This window comes from Acipenser ruthenus, chromosome 1 (genome assembly GCF_902713425.1).
Source record: "Acipenser ruthenus chromosome 1, fAciRut3.2 maternal haplotype, whole genome shotgun sequence".
Taxonomy (NCBI): Eukaryota; Metazoa; Chordata; class Actinopteri; order Acipenseriformes; family Acipenseridae; genus Acipenser; species Acipenser ruthenus.
The window spans coordinates 105,572,985-105,593,266 of record NC_081189.1 but is presented as its reverse complement, the minus strand read 5'-3'; the positions used below and the strand labels follow the sequence as shown (position 1 = coordinate 105,593,266).

Below are 20,282 nucleotides of genomic sequence, written 5' to 3'. Positions count from 1 at the left end.
CTTTAATTAGTATCACACATGTCTCCAATCTTGTAATCAGTCATTCAGCCTATTCATTCAGTCACTGTGCTGTTTGGTATCATTGTGTGCACCACACTGAACATGGACCAGAGAAAGCAAAGGAGAGAGTTGTCTGAGGAGATCAGAAAGAAAACAATAGAAAAGCATGGTAAAGGTAAAGGCTACAAGACCATCTCCAAGCAGCTTGATGTTCCTGTGACAACAGTTGCAAATATTATTAAGAAGTTTAAGGTCCATGGAACTGTAGCCAACCTCCCTGGGCGCGGCCGCAAGAGGAAAATCGACCCCAGATTGAACAGAAGGATAGTGCGAATGGTAGAAAAAGAACCAAGGATAACTGCCAAAGAGATACAAGCTGAACTCCAAGGTGAAGGTACGTCAGTTTCTGATCGCACCATCTGTCGCTTTTTGAGCGAAAGTGGGCTCCATGGAAGAAGACCCAAGAGGACTCCACTTTTGAAAGAAAAACATAAAAAAGCCAGACTGGAATTTGCTAAAATGCATACTGACAAGCCACAATCCTTATGGGAGAATGTCCTTTGGACAGATGAGTCAAAACTGGAGCTTTTTGGCAAGTCACATCAGTTCTATGTTCACAGACGAAAAAATGAAGCTTTCAAAGAAAAGAACACCATACCTACAGTGAAACATGGAGGAGGCTTGGTTATGTTTTGGGGCTGCTTTGCTGCGCCTGGCACAGGGTGCCTTGAATCTGTGCAGGGCACAATGAAATCTCAAGACTATCAAGGCATTCTGGAGTGAAACGTACTGCCCAGTGTCAGAAAGCTCTGTCTCAGTCGCAGGTCATGGGTCCTCCAACAGGATAATGACCCAAAACACATAGCTAAAAGCACCCAAGAATGGAAAAGAACAAAACATCGGACTATTCTGAAGTGGCCTTCTATGAGTCCTGATCTGAATCCTATCGAACATCTATGGAAAGAGCTGAAACTTGCAGTCTGGAGAAGGCACCCATCAAACCTGAGACAGCTGGAGCAGTTTGCTCAGGAAGAGTGGGCCAAACTACCTGTTAACAGGTGCAGAAGTCTCATTGAGAGCTACAGAAAACGTTTGATTGCAGTGATTGCCTCTAAAGCAGAGGTTCCCAAACTGTGGTACGTGTACCCCCAGGGGTACGCGAGACGTGTTTAGGGGGTGCGCGTGACAAATTGTGTAATGGCGAACATTTTTTTTTTGTTTTGTTTTGTTTTGTTTTTTGCATTTTCATAGGACTTGTCATACACACACAAAACTTTAAAACGCATTGGAAATTCATTTTAATTTCTGCCTTGAAATGGAGAAACAAACAGAGCCATGCAAGACAATCTCGCAGCAGTGGGACACTTGGGATCAACGCTGTGGTGTGCTCGTTTATTGCAAACCTCCAAGAGGTAACAATGAGAACAAGGATACACAGGGACAGTGACGTACAGAACTCTCACCACCAATAACTGTACAATGTGAATTAAATGTATTATATTTATGACGTATGTTTTTAGTTTTTTATTAATTACATTTTTTTGGTGCTTATTATGAGCTATTTTCGATTTTTATGTAAATCATTTTTTCAGAGCTTTCGATTTTTATGTACTGTATGAAATGATTGTTTTCTGTTTCTGTACTTTACAAAATGCTTGTTTTTTTCTGTCACAAAGTAGTAACTGTACAGTACCACACTTTGTACCTTCTTTCCTTTGTTGTCTTCCACAACGAAATCCCTGTGGTCATGGACACATTCTGGGTTTTTTGTGTTTAGGCATTTTTTTTACATTTCGCCACAATTTGTAATTCTGTTTTAAATCCTACGAAAGTATTCAGAACTAATCAATACAAGTTAGGGAAAGGTAGTTTGTTTTTGTTTTTTATGTATTAGGTTTTTGAGTTATGTGAATTGAGTATATTTCCAGTGTTTTTCTGGTGTTCATTATACACAGTTTATTTTTTTTTTTTTTTTTTTGTGTCAGGGGTGTTTTATCAGTTAAACCCTAAAATCAGAAGCCGTAATTATATTATTATAGTCATTTATATTGTAAGTATATTATTGTGTATGTGTATAAATCTGTGTATTATGAAAGCATATATTAAAAACAACATGAAAATATAAATCTGTAGGGGTACGCAGACAGTTGATAGGTCTGGAAGGGGGTACGCGGCAATCAATAGTTTGGGAACCTCTGCTCTAAAGGTTGTGCAACAAAATATTAGGTTAGCGGTCCCATCATTTTTGTCCATGCCATTTTCATTTGTTTTATTATTTACAATATTTTGTTGAATAAAAAATCAAAAGCAAAGTCTGATTTCTATTAAATATGGAATAAACAATTGTGGATGCCAATTACTTTTGTCAGTTTCAAGTTATTTCAGAGAAAATTGTGCATTCTTTGTTTTTGTGGAGGGGTACCAACAAATTTGAGCATGTCTGTAGGCCAAAAAGTTCCATTTTAGTTTTGTCAGACCACAAAATGTTTTGCCACATGGCTACAGAATCTCCTGAGTTTTTTTGCATACTTCAAACGAGATTCAAGGTAGGCTTTCTTGAGTAATGGCTTCCTTCTTGCCACCCTACCATACAGGCCAGATTTGTGGAGTGCTTGGGATATTGTTGTCACATGCACACTTTGACCAGTCTTGGCCATAAAAGCCTGTAGCTCTTGCAAAGTTACCATTGGCCTCTTGGTAGCCTCTCTGATCAATCTCCTTCTTGCTCAGTCATCCAGTTTGCAGGGACGGCCTGATCTAGGCAGGGTCTTGGTGGTGTCATACACCTTCCACTTCTTAATAATCATCATGACCGTGCTCCAAGGGATATTCAAGGCCTTTGATATTTTTTATACCCATCCCCTGATCTGTGCCTTTCAACAACTTTGTCCCGGAGTTCTTTTGAAAGCGTTTTGGTGCTCATGTCTTTGCTAAATGCACTACCTATAGGAACTGCTGAATTTATCCTGAAATCATGTGAATCACTACAATTTAACACAGGTGGAGGCCACCTAACCTAGTGTGTTTTTGAAGGCGATTGGTTACACCTGAGCTAATTTAGGATTGCTATTACAAGGGGGGTGGACACTTATCCAACCAAGCTATTTCAGTTTTTATTTTTAATTAATTCTCTTCAAATTTATAGAATATTTTTTCACTTGTAGATAAATGTGTAGGTGAAAATTTTGAAAGGGGGTGTAGACTTTCTATCGGCACCGTGTGTGTGTGTGTGTATATATATATATATAATGACAGCTAATTGTTTACCAAAGCCAATATTTTGTCCCTTGTGCCTGTTTTGTTTGTTCCTGCTTATTTGTGTAATAGGAATTACAAAAGCCATTCGTTGTGCTGTGTTGCAGGTAGGAGCTTGCTTCGAATCAGGGACTTGGAGACAACAGCACAGTTTTGTATTATTGCTAAACATAGCCTACATCTGTCAAGTCCATTTTCTAAGTCATTGTTTGAGCCGAAAATGTATTAAAGAGCCCTTGACAATTTTAATCTATTTTAATAATTGGAAATGTAAGAAGTACGACAGTGTTCAGAATCATCTAGAAACACTGAAGAGGAAGACAACCGGAAAAGCTCAGTGTAATAATACAAATTACAGGTCCATCCAGGGTACTAAGAATACAGCCATGAAGCATCAATAATGCCTTGTATTCCTAAAAGAAATAACGTAAAAAGCATATGGTCTACAGAGCTTTGGGATCAGTTTACTTCTGAATGAGCACTGACAGAACAAACTGGCTCTTCTTGTTAGTACATTGTCTTCTTGCATTTCTAGTAATGACTGAAGAAATCAGTGAATACATTGTCCTGTGATCATGCAATGATAATGAGTTGTGTAGCTTTCAGAAACAATTCTGGTGATATTCCAATTTAGTGTACTGAATTACTGAGACATTTTTGTTTATTGTTTTTATTAAATTGACTGGGTAATTTTTATACGTGTGATCTACAAATTAAATAAAGTTAAAATTGTGTCAAGGCATGACAAACCCTACTGGCCTGGACTTCCCCATCCATTTACCACTGTCGTTATGACGACTGACTGTAAAAATGTATTCCTTTACAAGTAACTCCTGTGTACACTTAGGGTGGAATGCTTTGTTGAATGACAGTGAGTGGAAGTACTGTATCAGAAGATTTCACAAAAGGGCAACTAAATCCATGTAAGATGAGAGGTCAAATGAAGTGCTGACTGCATTTTTGTACTGAGCATAAAAACTGTTGACAGGTTGTGGATATTCAGACTAGCATCAGAAGACTGTAAACCAAAGGGGATTTTTTCTTACTAATATTGAAAGATTTGACGTAGGAAAATGTGCTGTGTGAAATTACTATTAATATTTGCTTTATTTTGAAGCAAGCAAATTTACCTTTAAGGAATGGACATTATTTAATCCATTTAAAAAAGGTTTAGAACGGGCTTGTGGGCGGAAGAGGAAATACAATATTCTTGATTGGTGCTGAAAGGCTTTTTTCAAAGTGTCTGTTTAAGTGTCTATTTAGTCTAAGTTGCAGAGCAGGTAAAAGAATGCGTTGACCTTTTTGACTTCATACATATCTTTATACAGGTGCGAAGGTGAGACAGATACTACAGCATTCTGTTGGTGGATTTAAAAAAAAAAATAACTCATTGAAAGTGGACCAGTTACAGTAGAGAAAATAAATACTTAAATTTAGTAGCCTGGATTTTGTCATATGCACAATGTTACTCTTTATATTATTACTGTATCATAGATTTTGAAATCGGTTTGCAATTTTGCCTAATAGAATTTTGACGTTGATTATTTTAAATATATTTTAAGTGCCACATGTTCCCTGTACATGTTAGAATGGTAAATGAAGGGATTCAACGTGTAATTTTATATTAAAGCACTATCTGAGGTACCTGCTGCTAATGTGAAGCGTGCAAGCTGACTGGCAGTGAACTTAATTGGCAGTTTGTAAAATTAAGTTAAAGAAGGTTTGGTTTTGTCTAGATTCTTCTGTGTAAGAACATAAGACAATTTACAAACAAAAGGACACCATTCAGCCCATGAATGCTTACCTGACTGAACCCAAAACTTCTCCAAAGCGGTTATTAAAGGGATGCCAAGAACTCAACAACAACAATGTGGCTTGGTAACATATGGTCACTTCTGCCAGCTTTATCACAATTCTGACAAGCTGGCTGAAGTGACCATCTAGGAAGATCTCTATTGCCTTTTCGCATTGACATTCAATGTGCCATGTGATCTTTGGTGATATATTAATATAAAGGAAAACCAGATAAATATGGCAATTACTTTGACTGGTACTGCCTCAGTACAGTCAGTGATGCTTTATCGGGACTCCTCGGGAGAGGAAGGAATATCACAAATAAGCGGCTGTCCCAACATTAGTCACACTTTTTTGTTTCTAAAGGAAAAGAAAACTAATAAAATCACATCACAGTATGATTAAATGTTAAATACATAATTTAAAATATCAGTCAATTTATTTTTATTCCTAATCTCTGTTTATTTCTACATGAAATGACAAACAATCAAATCTCATCAAGGCGGGGCAACTGCGATGTTGACACGCCAACTTTCTTCTCAGCAGCCTGAGAAATCACAGGAGACTCCCGCTCCTTCAAGAGTTTAATGTGGCTTACGTAGTTTACACAAGTCACAGGGTAATCACATATTCACTGCACTGTCTTGCTCTGAAAAGCGATCTCCGTTCATCATTTGAAAATACTGTGTCCCAATTAAACGAAGTGACGTCCCAGTTAAACTGTATAAATAGCTATGTCAGATATGTGACAGCACAACATCTTTGAAAGTGCTTGATATTCATTTTAGACAATATTGTTTCTCCTAAAATACAAAAATAGCAGATATTAAAATGGGTTTTAATTATTATTTACATTTTTGATGTTGGTTTACTTATTTAATGTACAACTGATGAAACAATGAGGAACTGGGTTAAAAAAAAAATACTATGATTAAAAGAAAATGCAAAGATTTAAAAATAAAGTTAATTTAATGCCCTGTTGGATATGAGTGCAATCTTTTTTTCTGACATGTAATATATTTAAATGTTATTGCAAATACATCTTCCTTTGAACTGTTTACGTTCGAGAATAATGAAATACATTAGCAGGTTGCTGAATATTGTACCAGGAATCATAAAAGCCAAATCATTTTCATCTGTGAGATTTATCTTATTATATTTTTTATAAGATGTATCTTAATAAATTAATAAATCATTTTTAATGGAGGTGTGTCTTCTCAAAGAGGAATTATTATACATTTCACTAAAAAGGGACTAAAAAAAATGATAATGTATTGCAATGTATTACTTTACACTTTCCTGGACATTATCATACTTGGACCATGGTGAGGTAGAGGCCACTACAGGCCCTGAAGGACAATGATAAATACCTGATACAAAGCAATGCAAATGTCCTTTTCTAATTCTTTACTGGCAATAACAGCCATGAAGAGAATAAGGTTTCCCTTCTCCATTTAGTATGAAAGTATAATAATGTATATATTTGTTAAATAACAAAAAATGGTCCCAGAATCTTAAGTGTAATCTCCCTCGGCCTTGTAGAAGCCTTACCACATAAAAGAATCATGCTAGACTTCCATTCAATAAAATATCAACTTCTGAATTGACCGTATTGCTATTGTGTTCAACACAGAACCTTTTTCACTTACTAGTTTCATAAAAATGCTCTTGCTATGCTGTTGTGGTAGACACCCTGAGTTGTCAGGACTCATTTAGTGCTGGTTGAGTCTATTTATACGAGATAGCAGATATAACTCGTAGCTGAGAGTCACAGGAGTCATATGATCAGGAGGAACTTCCAGTGACAGGCAGAGTACAACTGCGGTTGTACTCTTCTTGCAAGGGCACTTTCACAGTCACTGCACCATTAACTGGAGGATGTACAATACTGCAGAAAGCCTAGGCAGACCTTGGATAAAACTGCTAGAAGCTGTATTGACGGCTGAGAGGAAGAAGCACTGATTAAAAAGAAAACTGTGATGCCTGAGGAAAAAGGTACAGTACATGTTTGTTGACTTTCCTAGGGCAAAATTAGTTAGTACTGGAGAGTGTCATGTTTCACATCATGAGTTGCTGTTGTAAACTCATTCAGAAAAAAAAGGTGTTGTAAACTCATTCAGAGGAATTATTCATAAAAAAACTTTTTTATGGCAAATTCCATAATACTTGGGAATGACATGGAGTAATATGTGTACATTTCAGTGGTATATCCTGGATGCGTATTTTATCCAGGACTGTGACAGGACTGCTCTCAAATTGGGGCTTATTTAAAACCAATATGTTTCAGCAATTATCAGCAGGGTTTCTTTGTCTAAAAGAAAGACGACAAAACACTAAGAAATTGACTTTTTTGGAAAAATCCTGTAGGTTTATTACAGGAGGTACATGAGCTTCACGTACAGGTAGTTTTAAATAAAAAGATGCTGATTAATGATTCTCATTTAAAATGAGAAACAGTGCTTCTTAAAATGTAATCCAAACCACCAACATATCTGTTTTGAGGTCATTGGAACCTCAAGAACTGTCACAAGGAAACATTTACATACATTTAGCAGTTGATGAAATTGGATTGTATAACAGATTTGTGGAGTACAATGTAAACTTATGTTATAAACAGGTGATGATGACTAAGGTGCAGAACTGGATAAATTCATTTTTGTTGATGATTTTCACTGGTGTGTAAGAATACCACAGCTAAAAAGAGGAGGATGTGAGTGTGATACTCTGTACTTCTGTTGGAATGAGGCCTTTATTTTTGGCTAACAGTCAGGGAGGAGCTAAAGGTTACATATGAGGTACTGAAATTGAGTTGCTCTGCACCTGATTTGCATCAGATATTCGATTTGTGTTATTTGTATTTCAGGATTGGCTGGTATTTCTGTTCTGCAATAATCTTTTTTTTGTTTTCATTTCTAAGTAAACAGCTTGTTTTATTTGTTAGTAGTATCCACAGTATAGATATAGCATTGGGGTCAGGGAGAAGCGCCTTGACCTTGCTTCTGCTTGAAGCCAGCCTTAAAAGCACTGAGTATAATTGTGGGCGACAACAGCAAACTTACAGCAGTGTCTGCAGCTGGTTCTACTGACATGACAAGGGAAGCTATTGCAGTCTAATTTGTGATGTAGCACCGTCCTATGGGAAGATAATTTGAACTCCAACCAAACTGTACTGTGGATGAGTATGTATTTATTAGATTAGATACTGTATGTGGTGAACATTTCTTTTTGGACAGTGCACTGTGTTTTGCCAGTCCATGCTTTAGGCATTTTAAAACACATTCTTTCTTTGTTTGGAGGCTGAAACTAATTAGCAATAAGAAGGCTTGATGGATGTTCAACCACATGATTTTTAACTAGAGCAAACACTGACTCTAAAATATGGAATAACATTTGTTCCCATTGAGTAATTTAATAATGGAATCTAGAGTCACAATATAAGCTGCAGTCAAGTTACAATTAGTATTAAGTGTGTTTAAGTGGGGAAGCACTGACTATATAACAGACTAGTCTATATGTTAAATCTACACTATTGCCAGCACTATTTCAATTGAATATCAATACAATATTGAATATCAATACAATATATATATATATATATATGTGTGTTTTTGAAATCCAAGCATAGGCTAGCAAAGGCTAACCCATGAAATCCCTTCTAATTATATACACAGTAATACTTTTTTTATCTTCTGCTATGGAGTTTGTTATCATTTTCTAGCTTGTAATACTTTATAAGCACACTGTTAACAGCTTGTCAAATAAGGGAAATGTCATCAAATTCAGTACCACATTGTAAATGTGGCATCTTTCCAATTGTCATAAAGCATTAACATACAGTACATGGACATTCCTTAGTAGAAGTTATTGAGGGTATTACGGTCTCGGCCATCTTTTTCACACTTGTTTGCCAACTACACATTTTTTATACTGTTTTGTACTGCTTTTCTAATTACACCAAACAGAAAAGAACATTTGATGTAAATGTGTATATTTTACTATATATTGCAGTAGACTGCTTTTAACACCATTAGTTTGCTTTACAGACCTTGCTGGTGGTCTTACTGTACCAAGAAGATAATGAGGAGTCGATTTGACTCTATGTTGTATCCCACAAGGGAATGCTTTTTTTTTGTTTTGTTAAGAAAACAAAATAGATAGAGACTTAATAGATAATGGGCTAGATTCTCAAAGCAGTTAACTCTATAGTAAATCGTCATTAGCAACATTTTGTAATAAAGTAAAAAGACAGCCAGTAAAAATACAAAACCTGAAAGAAACAACTCTGATATTTAATGTAGAGGCTTGTGAGCAGTCTCAGATACAGTGTGTTTCCTATTTGTTTTAGAATTGTAAATTGTGTTTTTTTTGTTTTTTTTTCTCCTTTCAGGCAAATGAAAATATGGAGTAAATAGCTTTGAGAATCTAGCGCAATGTTGAAAAATCAATCCAGGGCTCTTTTGTTGAAAGACAAACTGGCATTAAACAAAACAGATAAGCAGACTTTTTATTTAGTTATGCAATATTTAGCTAGGGGACAAGAATAAGAACAAGCGCTAGTCACTTTTCAAAGACATATCATGTCAAGTTTTTCTGCATTATCTCAGAAATGTGATGCATTGGGCAGGATTTTCAAAAGTCTGTAAACTCCAGTGTTAATCAAGAAATCGGTACGTAGCATTGATACTGGCATTTTCAAGCGGTCGTTGTGCCTATTTCGTTATTAAATAATCGTCCTAATGTGATTTTTGAAATTATGTTGATTTACAAAATAATGTTAATTTCTTAACGAGCAGTGCTTCTTGCAACTATTTCTTTTGTTTGCGTGGGAATTTAAAAGCAAATCCATGTTAATTGTCATTTATCAGGAGTTAATTTGCACTTGGGAAAAAAGGGTTTTAATTAACGAAAGAGTATATAACTCACCTTGAAACAGACAAACGGACCATGTCTGTGACACTGACAATATAGAGAGTGTACAGGACCAGGGTTATTTTCTTACAGACTACCTCGATAATCCAATATTTGTACTTAAGAAAATATTTTTTTTTTCTATACTTGTGGTTATGAATTAGATTTACTCACTTATTTTAACCATTTGTAACCTAAACGTAATTCATAATGTTGTCAGACTCCCCCCACACTATGTACAATGTACACTTTTACCGTCACTTGTTTGTATGCATATAAAATGTTTTTAAAATACTGTAAGTGTTCTGTGGCTACTTCTAATCATGTTGACTTCATTTATCACGGAGGCGAGCAAATAGTAACACTAGAAAATGCATGATTAGAGGAATTCACTGAACAATTAATTATAAACAAATTGTGTATTTGGTTAGGGAGTTCTATCGTAATTTTAAAAGCTTAATAAATATATAATGAAGTGTTACATAAATGGTATACTGCTACTATTCGATTTTAATTTTTTTGCCAAATCGATGATTAATATCGATGTTTATTTTAGAAGAAATTTACTGTTTTTTTCTATCTTTATTTTTCAATTCAAGCAGAGAATGGGTGAAATCGACCTTTATGCTTTAAAAAAACATGCAACAAAACCATGGTTACCAACATTCTAATTGAAATAATGTTTAGTCACAGTGGAGCTATACCTTGTAAAGATAAAGATCCTACACAAATTAAAAAATGTTCTCAACTAAACCGTAGAAAACGTACCATACACAGACTTTTATAGCATACATTTTACGAGTAAAAATATGCACAGAACAAAGCATTAGATAGTTGAACAGAACTAACTTGCATTATTCGGATTCTGAGCTCCCCTCTCCAGCATCAGCACAGCTGGAATCAGTGTCACTGGAAGGCAAGGCAGAGGGGCCGCTTCGTCCTTTTACAGAGACTTCAGCTGTCAGTCAGGGTATTGTACAGCAGCAGTGTGGAGTAGTGGTTAGGGCTCTGGACTCTTGACCGGAGGGTTGTGGGTTCAATCCCCAGTGGGGGACACTGCTGCTGTACCCTTGAGCAAGGTACTTTACCTAGATTGCTCCAGTAAAAACCCAACTGTATAAATGGGTAATTGTATGTAAAAATAATGTGATATCTTGTAAGTCGCCCTGGATAAGGGCGTCTGCTAAGAAATAAATTATTATTATTATAAATTATTATTGTACACAATATTTATTAAGTGTTTTCCTCATGCGCACCATTTTCAAATCAAACTAGTAACTGTCACCGTATACCTATAGCAAAAGCTTATCTACACCTTAACCCGCTAAATTCAAAGTAGGGGCTTTGAATGACAGGCGCTGTAGCTGGCAAATGAAAGCGCACAGTCGGTGCAGGTCTTGATGATTGACAGTCATTTAAACGAGCATTCTAGCACTGCTTCAGTCAACGATGTCAGAACAGGGTGAAAGTGACAGTGAAACTACAATACTAACAGACCACTGAGATGACTGACAGTGACCCCTAGCCATTCAGAGCGGAACAGAGACGGGACAGACAGTAAGTATAAAAACTATACAAACTAGAGATGATTTCTAAATGATTATTTTTGGTAAGAAAATTAAAAATAAAATAGCAAGTCGTTTATCCTATATAAATTTATTTCAGTTTGTGGAAGGGTGGTGGACAATTCACTGACATACAGGAGACAGAACTTTATTTGTAATGGCGCAAAGGTGCACTGATTTATTTTAGTCCGCAGAGGGCGCTGTTGTCCGTGGCCTGAATACCGGCAACGGTAATCAGGTCCACAGGAATACCAACACAGGTAAACAGTTCAATGCAAACACACTCACAGGTGCTCAAAATAATAATAAAAACAAAAGGCGAAATTAAAAGGGAAAATAAAACACAGTAATAAAACTACAAAATAAAGATGCTGCTTACGCACTGCCCCCACTGCCGCTAAGCTGGTCAGCTCGGGATCTCCGTCCTACGGTGATATGCACGATACAATGGGGTGGCCAAGGTTCCCCTATCACTACACACATCCTCTTGGGTACGTAACCAGAGATTTTAATAAAATTGTTTATTTTTTTGTGGCTGTTTTCATCAGCCGTGCTTGCCTGTTTTGGTTGCTCGCTCCAACCACTGGCCTTCTCAGCCAGCGTCTCTGTGTGTTTTCCAATTAAGGCCACCCGAATGCATAACCAAGTGCAGTACTTATGGGCCGAGCAATCCCCCAAGGCCTGCCTCTCAGCTACTCAGAGAGAGGGAAAGCCAACACCCCCTCTTCCCCACCTCTCCGTGTCACTGCCATGACTGAGGCAGATCTACAAGGCTGCTGCCCCCTTCCTGCAGTACCACACATGCACCAGATAGTCAGCATAGATCTCCCCCCGTTACACAGTCAAACTCATATTTTTTGGGAATTCAATGTTTAACGACTTTTACTGATTAATATTGAAAAGTAGCAAGCCTATATATAGCCTACAATCGTACATACTAAAATAGATACAAAAGTAGATGTCATCATAAGAAAATAAATTTCAACCAATATACATAGATGGCTTACGGTATTTTTTTCTTTTTAACCAAAAAAAGATCGCATAATGCACATTAAAAGATTTGTATATAGTAAGCTGTGGCAAAATATTCCCCCAAATGAGGGTAAATGACTAAGGGGTTTAATTTTTTTTATATATATTTTAATCCATGCCGTCCGATTTTTTGCCCACATGCCATGTAATTGAAAATCAGCATTTTATATGTGTGTTCTAAATAAATGTATGGTCTGCATGACAAAAATCCACAAATAAATTAAGTTTACAAATTATACACAACATAGATATTCCCATTATTTTTTATTTCCATGGTGATGTGGTGTTCCGGCTTTGTGCTGGCCCTTGGCAACAGCTCTGGAAATGTGTTAGCTGTGTAGTAATTCACAAGACAATTACAGACAAACAAACAAACCACTCACAGTACGTAATTTCTCACAGGGTCTTTCACAGTCCTTACAGGTTTAAAACTCAAACCAAAGTGAAGGAACAGATTGCGATTCTCCGTCCCCTTTTATGCCGTCACACATGTCCCCTTGGTAAACGAGTGCAACCGCCTCTCCAATCTGTGGCTGCCACGTCGTTTGAAATAAAGTGACAAACAGCTGAGGGTGGATTGACCTTGACCAGCCTTCATTTTGACCTGTGACCATGCTGGCCGCCATATTCATTTTAACTCTCTGGGTTATTCACACCACTTTGGCCGTGGTATCGAATATACATCCATGACATCATTTGACAAAGCGAATTGAAATTTGCAGGGCATTATAAACACTGTGTCATTAAATTATTGCCTTAATATTTGATACCTTGCTGTATTCTCCAATTGGTATCTTGGACCAAAACCGGCCATGGTGAATGTGTTGGAGTTAACTAAAGGGGTATCGAACGTAAGTTATGTAAATCAGTGCCAACTTATCCAAGGAAGCATGCGATAATGAGATCCTTTAATAGCAGAAGCTAAGGCTCCAAATTGTTCAGAGGCCGTACCCAAGTGTCAGTATACCCGTGTATACACTGTATGCATCAGTAAGAGTTACATACATCCTCATGACTGTAGTTCAAGCTTTATATTACTGTTCTAATAATGATCGAATGGTGCTCCAAATTAACATGCTCTTTTTTCCCTGGCAGTATTTCAGCAGCAGGCTGTACACAGCCCTCTTGAGAAGCAGCAAGGGATCCTGTGCCACAACTGCGGCAAGTCCTGCAAAGGAGAGGTCCTCCGGGTTCAAAACAAGCATTTTCATATCAAGTGCTTCGTATGCAAAGGTAATTCATATATTTTCCTTCTGTAACACTATGACCTTACTAGCACATACTATGCAGTACATTCTTGATTTGAATGGACCATTCTGCTTCAGCATACCTTTAGTGGACATGTGCATTTTTGAGATACATTTCTGACAGCCAATTTCTACTGTACAACAGTTTGTGAAATGTGTAGGTTGGCTAATGTTAAGCTTCAAGCTTGAATTTCAGGGGATTATATACCTCATAAATGACATTACTTTCTTCCCTGTTCAATAGCCCTTTTATTATGTCTGCTTCCTGCATATATCTGCATCATTGGTTCACCAAATCCAAAAATACCATCTGGAAGACACAAAGTCGTCAGCAGCCTCGTTGCTAGGAAACTGTCCAGCGTTCTCCCAACACTCCATTTCAGAGAAACAGCAGAATACTTCAGTAACATGCAGAAACAAGTGAATGAAAGTAATTGAAGATGTGCTCAATCACTATTAATAACTGCAATGTGCCGCCCCTGATACACTTAAATGGATACCTTCAACCATATCAACCACATTTTCCTGATATCTAATTTCATAGCTGTCTTTTAGTGATTGTTAATATTGGTGTGCACAGCTAATTTGTCTCAAGCCCTGGGCTGCACAGCACTGGCGCAAGAGTTCAGCCAACAGGGCATTTTTCAACACATAGCCATTTGTGTGTGTGTGAAATGCGATCCAGTATTGCTTTCTAATATCTGCTGTTGCCCACTGAGTCTGGTCATTTAATTTGAGAGTGCAGAGCTGGCTTCTCATACCTCAGTAATACAAATTATCAGTTAAATTGACATGCAATGTTTTGGAATGGACTTGAATAAGAGTGTATAGTTTGTTAAATATATTCAGTATCTACATTTTATTTTAAAACATATGTAAGAGTAAACCAACGATTCTGTATATACATACTATTTCAACACCTCCAATTCATTTCCTGTGTTTATTGTAAACCATCTAATTTGCTTTTATATTAAACATCTCTATCTTTTTTTTTCTTGCCAGACATAACAAACTATGATTTAATAATATAGTGGAGAACTAAGTGTTCCTTTAATGCTTACTGGGAAAATGAGAATGGTTATTATTCCCTGGGGATTCATGTGTACTGTACAGTATGTATGTATGTATGTATGTATGTATGTTACACTTTAGACTATTACATATATCAAAAGAACCACTTATCCAATTGTGTTGAATCTTGCTATGGACATTCTTTAGCACAAGTTATCAAGAGTGTCTGAATTTGGAGGATGTATGGAGGCATCTATATATCATGATACTATTTTCTCAAATGTAGTATTTACAGCAATAGCAAGGTAAGTATGTCAGTGACTTACCTTGCAGAATAATTAGGCACTTACGGAATAAGGAATGGGCCACATGTTTTCCCTTTGATTACTCTATAAGGCCAAACTGATGACACAATGTTTTAATGCATTCCAATTTGGCCTATTTAAGTGCTGTAGCTGATTGATCTCAAAACTTTGTCAAGTTGGGTCTTAAAAGAATCCTACCTATGTAGTTAAATTAATTGTAGTATTTTAAAAGAAAATCGTATCTAACTCTTATCAGTCAATGTAAATAAATTAAATTAAAATTCCAAGATTCATATATATATATATATATATATCTTCAATATATCCTTTTTCTGTTCATAGTATATAGCGAATGTAATATTTTACACAATATTCCCCATTAACTTAATAGATATCGTATCTTAACAGTGATTTTAAATATCCCAAAATAAAATCAGATTAAAAGTAAAATTACCTTTGTTTATTTCAATATTACAAAAGCTGTATGCACCAAAAAATTCAATAATGCAGAAATAGATTTAAAAGGTTTACATTTTATGAGGTATTTGGCAGTGTGATGAGGCACACCCCGCCTCTGTGTTAGTGTGTATTGTTATTATTTAAATGTACTGTTTTGTGTTTGTTTCAAACAAAACAAGGTTTTGTTATTGTTGTTTTACAGCATGGATGGGGTTAAAATCCACCATCCAGCTAAACTTGTGCGTAATGTGGCCATCTCCCAAATTAATGAAGTAATTACCAATTGGGAGATGGCCACGTATATAAAAGCGAAGCAGCTGCTCATAGAGGGTGGATGAGAGTGGAGAGTAGGAACGAGGGAGAGGAGAGAAAGTAAGAGAGACAAACTTTAAAAACAATTGCTAAGCGCGGGCTGAGTTAAAACCAGCACGATACTTGTTTAAATAATTGTATCTGTTTATTTTGACCACTGTGCCATTTTGTTTGGTGTTCAGTGTTTTGTTTCTGGTCCGATATTTTATTTGTTTAATAAAGAAAGAGCGCATTGGCGTCTCAACCCTGCAGTACTTGTGCCTGTGTCTTCAGGGTCTGACGTCACCCACCAGGCCTCCTGTCCACAGCCAGTTATAGAAAGCAAAGCCCATTTCCAGACGTATGTCCGGGGCAATTCATGAAAAATAAATAAAAATTAAATATGAAGACGATTCCGTTCAAATGGACTACCATCATGAACATATTAAACTGTAAAAGTTCAGTATCAATTTTTAAAAGTTAAAAGTTTCAAAAGAAAAGGTGGCTTTTTAAACACTGAAATGTAATGCATTTACTGGCACGTTAAAACTTCATGAATACTGCCCGGAGTGAGCAAATGTTTAGAGTATGCTACCTAAAGAATGTTGAACATGTGGAGGGATGTGTGATCGCTTACGAGCTGTAGCATTCCAGGGAGGTTCATGGGCTGGCGGCAGTTCCTACTTGAGCCCTGCAGATCCTTAGATGGAAATTGGGGAGGAGAGCTGGACCTCAGAGAGCAAAGCACGTGAAATAAAATGAAACTGATACAGGTAATGCATGGAGCCAGAACGAGCACCGGGCAAGCGGATTCAGTATGTGAGCGGAAAGTGTAAACTAAAAGAGGTTTCTGTTGGAATACTCATTAATACTCATTCTATTAATAGACAAATGATTAATTGGTGAATCCCTTAAATATGTACATTATGTAATGGCAATGCAATTTGTATGTTTTTTGTATATATAAAAAGAGCCTTGAGTTGAGTTAAAATTGCCAAAATGAGTTGATTAAGAATCTGTATAAATAGCCATTTGAAAAGACATGATTTTAATTCAAGCAAGAACAGCGAAAGACAGGACCATGCCCCGCTTGAGTAATGAAGATCGCCTGGCTGCTGTCGGCATGATTGAAGGCCGTCTGTCTGTGAGAGAAGTTACCTTGAGAATGAAATGTTCTGCTTTAACAATCAGCAGACTAGTCCAGAGAAACCAGGAAGCTAGCTCTGTGAGGGACAGGCCACGTCATGGTAGAGGGTCACCACACCGGCCCAGGACTGTTATGCTGACTGTTGCGTTGTTTAAGCAAACCGGTGGGGCGGTGAAAGTGTGATAACGTGGGGAGGAACGCCTTTGGTGCAGATTGAGTACAGCCTTACTGCTCAGCGATACATTGATGAAGTCCTTGAGGCAACAGTTTTTCCATTCCTGCAAGCCAGTCTGGAAGTGTCTATTTTACAGCAGGACAATGCAAGACCCCACAGTGCTAGGATTACAATCGAACGACTTCAAGAAAACAATGTTGAGGTCTTGCCGTGGCCAGTTTTTTTTCCTGACCTGAGTCCAATAGAACATCTGCAGGACCAAATCGCTAGTTCCATCCACAGGAGACAACCGCGACCAGCCAACCTTCGCCAGCTGGCTGTAGCTGCACAGGAAGAGTGGTGGAACATCCCACAGCAGTCTATCCAGAGGCTGATCTGGTCAATGTGTCAGCGCTGCCAGGATTGTGTTAATGCTCAGGGAGGTCACACCCCATACTAACTTTGTAATGTTTTCATTTTGACAGTGTGTCACGTTTCACACTGAAAACGTATCATATATATATATGATTTTTTTCTCTTTTTTCTTTTTTTCTTTATATATATATATATATAACCTGCCTTCCTTTTGAGGATAAATCCGGTTTGCCTGGAAAGGATAAGGAGTGTGTAGGAGTAGCCGAGTAACAGGGTGTTTGTATATGGTATATGAACCGTCTGCTGGGATATAAATAGTCTCAGTGAAAGGCAATCTGTTACATGATAAAAGGACCCACATTTAAATATCCAGGGAAATCACTACATATCGGACTACCTGGCAGCTTGTTGTGTAGTTGACAGTCACACTGGTGCTGAGATGATCAAATTAGAAATTATGTTAGAAACCACTAAATGTTTAATAATACTATCCTGGATTTTCTCATATGCATACATAGTACTATATTCATTCTTAACATAGCTTAAATATATTTTTGCAGTTTTAACTTTTTGTTACATATAATGTAATTGCAACTAAATCTCACATACCTTGAAAAGTGACATCTTGGTATTGTGGCCCTCAGTACTACCAAAGGTCATTTATTGAACTGAGCCATCTTTGTGAGGGACCAATTAAATCAGTAGGCAATTACTGCATATGTAATAAGTTAACTACTGTGAGAGTACTGGAAACAGGACCTTCATTTCTATCAGATTTTTAAGATTTTTTCAGACAGGACTTTTAAGATTCTTTCAAATAGGATTAACATGGCAGTATTTCCAGTTGAAACAGTAAACATTTAAGCGACGGTAAACCCCTTTTGAAATTCCAAAGTCCTCTTTTCTAATTTATATTTAATTTCATTTATTTTCATTTAACCTTTATCGTACCAGATAAGAAGATTGAGAACAAATTCTCATTTACAACGACGATCTGATCAAGAGGCAAACATCACAGCAGCACAAAGCAAACAAATACAACACAGAAAAAAGAAAAAAAAAACACACACATTAACAAGTACAACACATGCATCAGATAATAGTGAATTCAGATTAAAAACATCCTCCAAAACAAAATTTGGTAGTTTTAATTTGATTTGAAATTCATTCCAGTCGTGAGCAGCCGCAAACTGAAATTAATTACACACAAAAACAGTGGACAGAACCAATCTAATAAATTAATCTAATCTTAAATTGTAAACTGAAGCACAGAACTGTATTAGGTTACACAGATATAGTGGGGTTTTCCCAATCAAGGTTCTATAACTAATCTAAGCCAATGATCCAGTTGCTTAGGGTGCAATGAAGGCCATTCAACCATAATATAAAGATTGCAGTGATGAGTATGATAAGAAGCACCTATGTTTTGTTTTTTTTGTTTTGTTTTGTTTTAATTAAGAGCTTACTACCGGCATAAGTCAACATGGCCTAGAGTTCATTCTTTTTCTAAAAATACTGCCACTTTACACATATACTCTATAGATAAGTCTGATTTTTGGAGGTGTAATATACATGTATACACAACCCTGTGTAATGTTTATTTTATGTGGAATATAAATCCTGCCACACATTTTCATGACACTGTTCCCATGGTAACTCCATCGTATTCTTTGGGTTATAACATTGCTTTAAGATGGGTTTGAATGCTAACAGATAGTGAGGTCGTCGCAAGGAGGTTGTAGAGGAACACGGAGAGAAATGAAAATCCAAATCCGAATAACCTGGTTTAAAAAAAACAAAACAAGTTATAACTTGCACTGCCTCACAAACTCTGATTGTTTTAGTTTTTTCAGTTGTTGAAGGAAGTGATGTCAGTGTGTCCCAGAACTGTCAGATACTATCATGCCACATTCTGGCATCATCAGCTGTCGCAGTACATTACACTGTGTACAGGACCCATTTATAGACTTTGGAAAATATGTCTAACATTTCCTGATAAACATTCCTGTACTGTTGTGTGAATATATTGACACACCATTCCCTTTGATGTTTTTTTTCCAGACACAAGTGTGAATAGGGACTTAACCAAAGATTGTAGTTATATAACAAACTTTCTGATTACACATACTGATTATTTCATACAGCTTTTGACAATTGTTGCTCTTCTTCTGTGTTACAAGATTCTAATAATCAAATTTTCAAAGTGTTTATTATTATTTGTATATTTAGCAGACGCCTTTATCCAAGGCGACTTACAGAGAGTAGGGTGTGTGAACTATGCATCAGCTGCAGAGTCACTTACAACTACATCTCACGCGAAAGACGGAGCACATGGAGGTGAAGTGACTTGCTCAGGGTCACACAATGAGTCAGTGGCTGAGGTGGGATTTGCACCAGGGACCTCCTGGTTACAAGCTCTTTTCTTTAACTGCACCACACAGCTTCCTTGTGAAGTCAGTTTGTTAACTTACATTTTTTAGAAAGGAAAAAAAAAACATTGCATTTGTTTTTGCTGTTCGTAACTATGACTTTATGACACAAATGGATATACATTATATATCAGGTACAACTGAGGACTTCAAAGTGTTAACCTAGGTCGATTTTTTTAGAAAACTAAGAAACAAGAAATGTTAGTGGCCTTGAATTATAACAAACTAGAGTTATATGGATAAGTTAAATGCCTAAAAGTTGCATTTGTGTATATTAAAATTGGTATACACTGTGTCAACACACCTATGG

At 36.8% G+C, this 20,282-nt stretch overlaps 1 protein-coding gene across 14 annotated transcripts in view; it reads left to right on the top strand.

Moving 5' to 3' along the window:
- LOC117420565 (actin-binding LIM protein 2-like) overlaps window positions 1-20,282 on the top strand; it is an 87,517-nt gene that overhangs the window by 12,914 nt on the left and 54,321 nt on the right. For 13 of the 14 annotated variants that reach the window (XM_034034035.3, XM_059033268.1, XM_059033257.1 and 10 more), the window contains exons 1-2: window positions 6,847-7,044; window positions 13,650-13,787. In XM_034034035.3, coding sequence (XP_033889926.3) covers window positions 7,029-7,044; window positions 13,650-13,787 — 154 coding nt within the window. In that variant the 5' untranslated portion in view covers window positions 6,847-7,028. Of the gene's footprint in view, window positions 1-6,846; window positions 7,045-13,649; window positions 13,788-20,282 lie in introns of those variants that run through there. The other variant, XM_034034023.3, reaches the window with a different exon arrangement.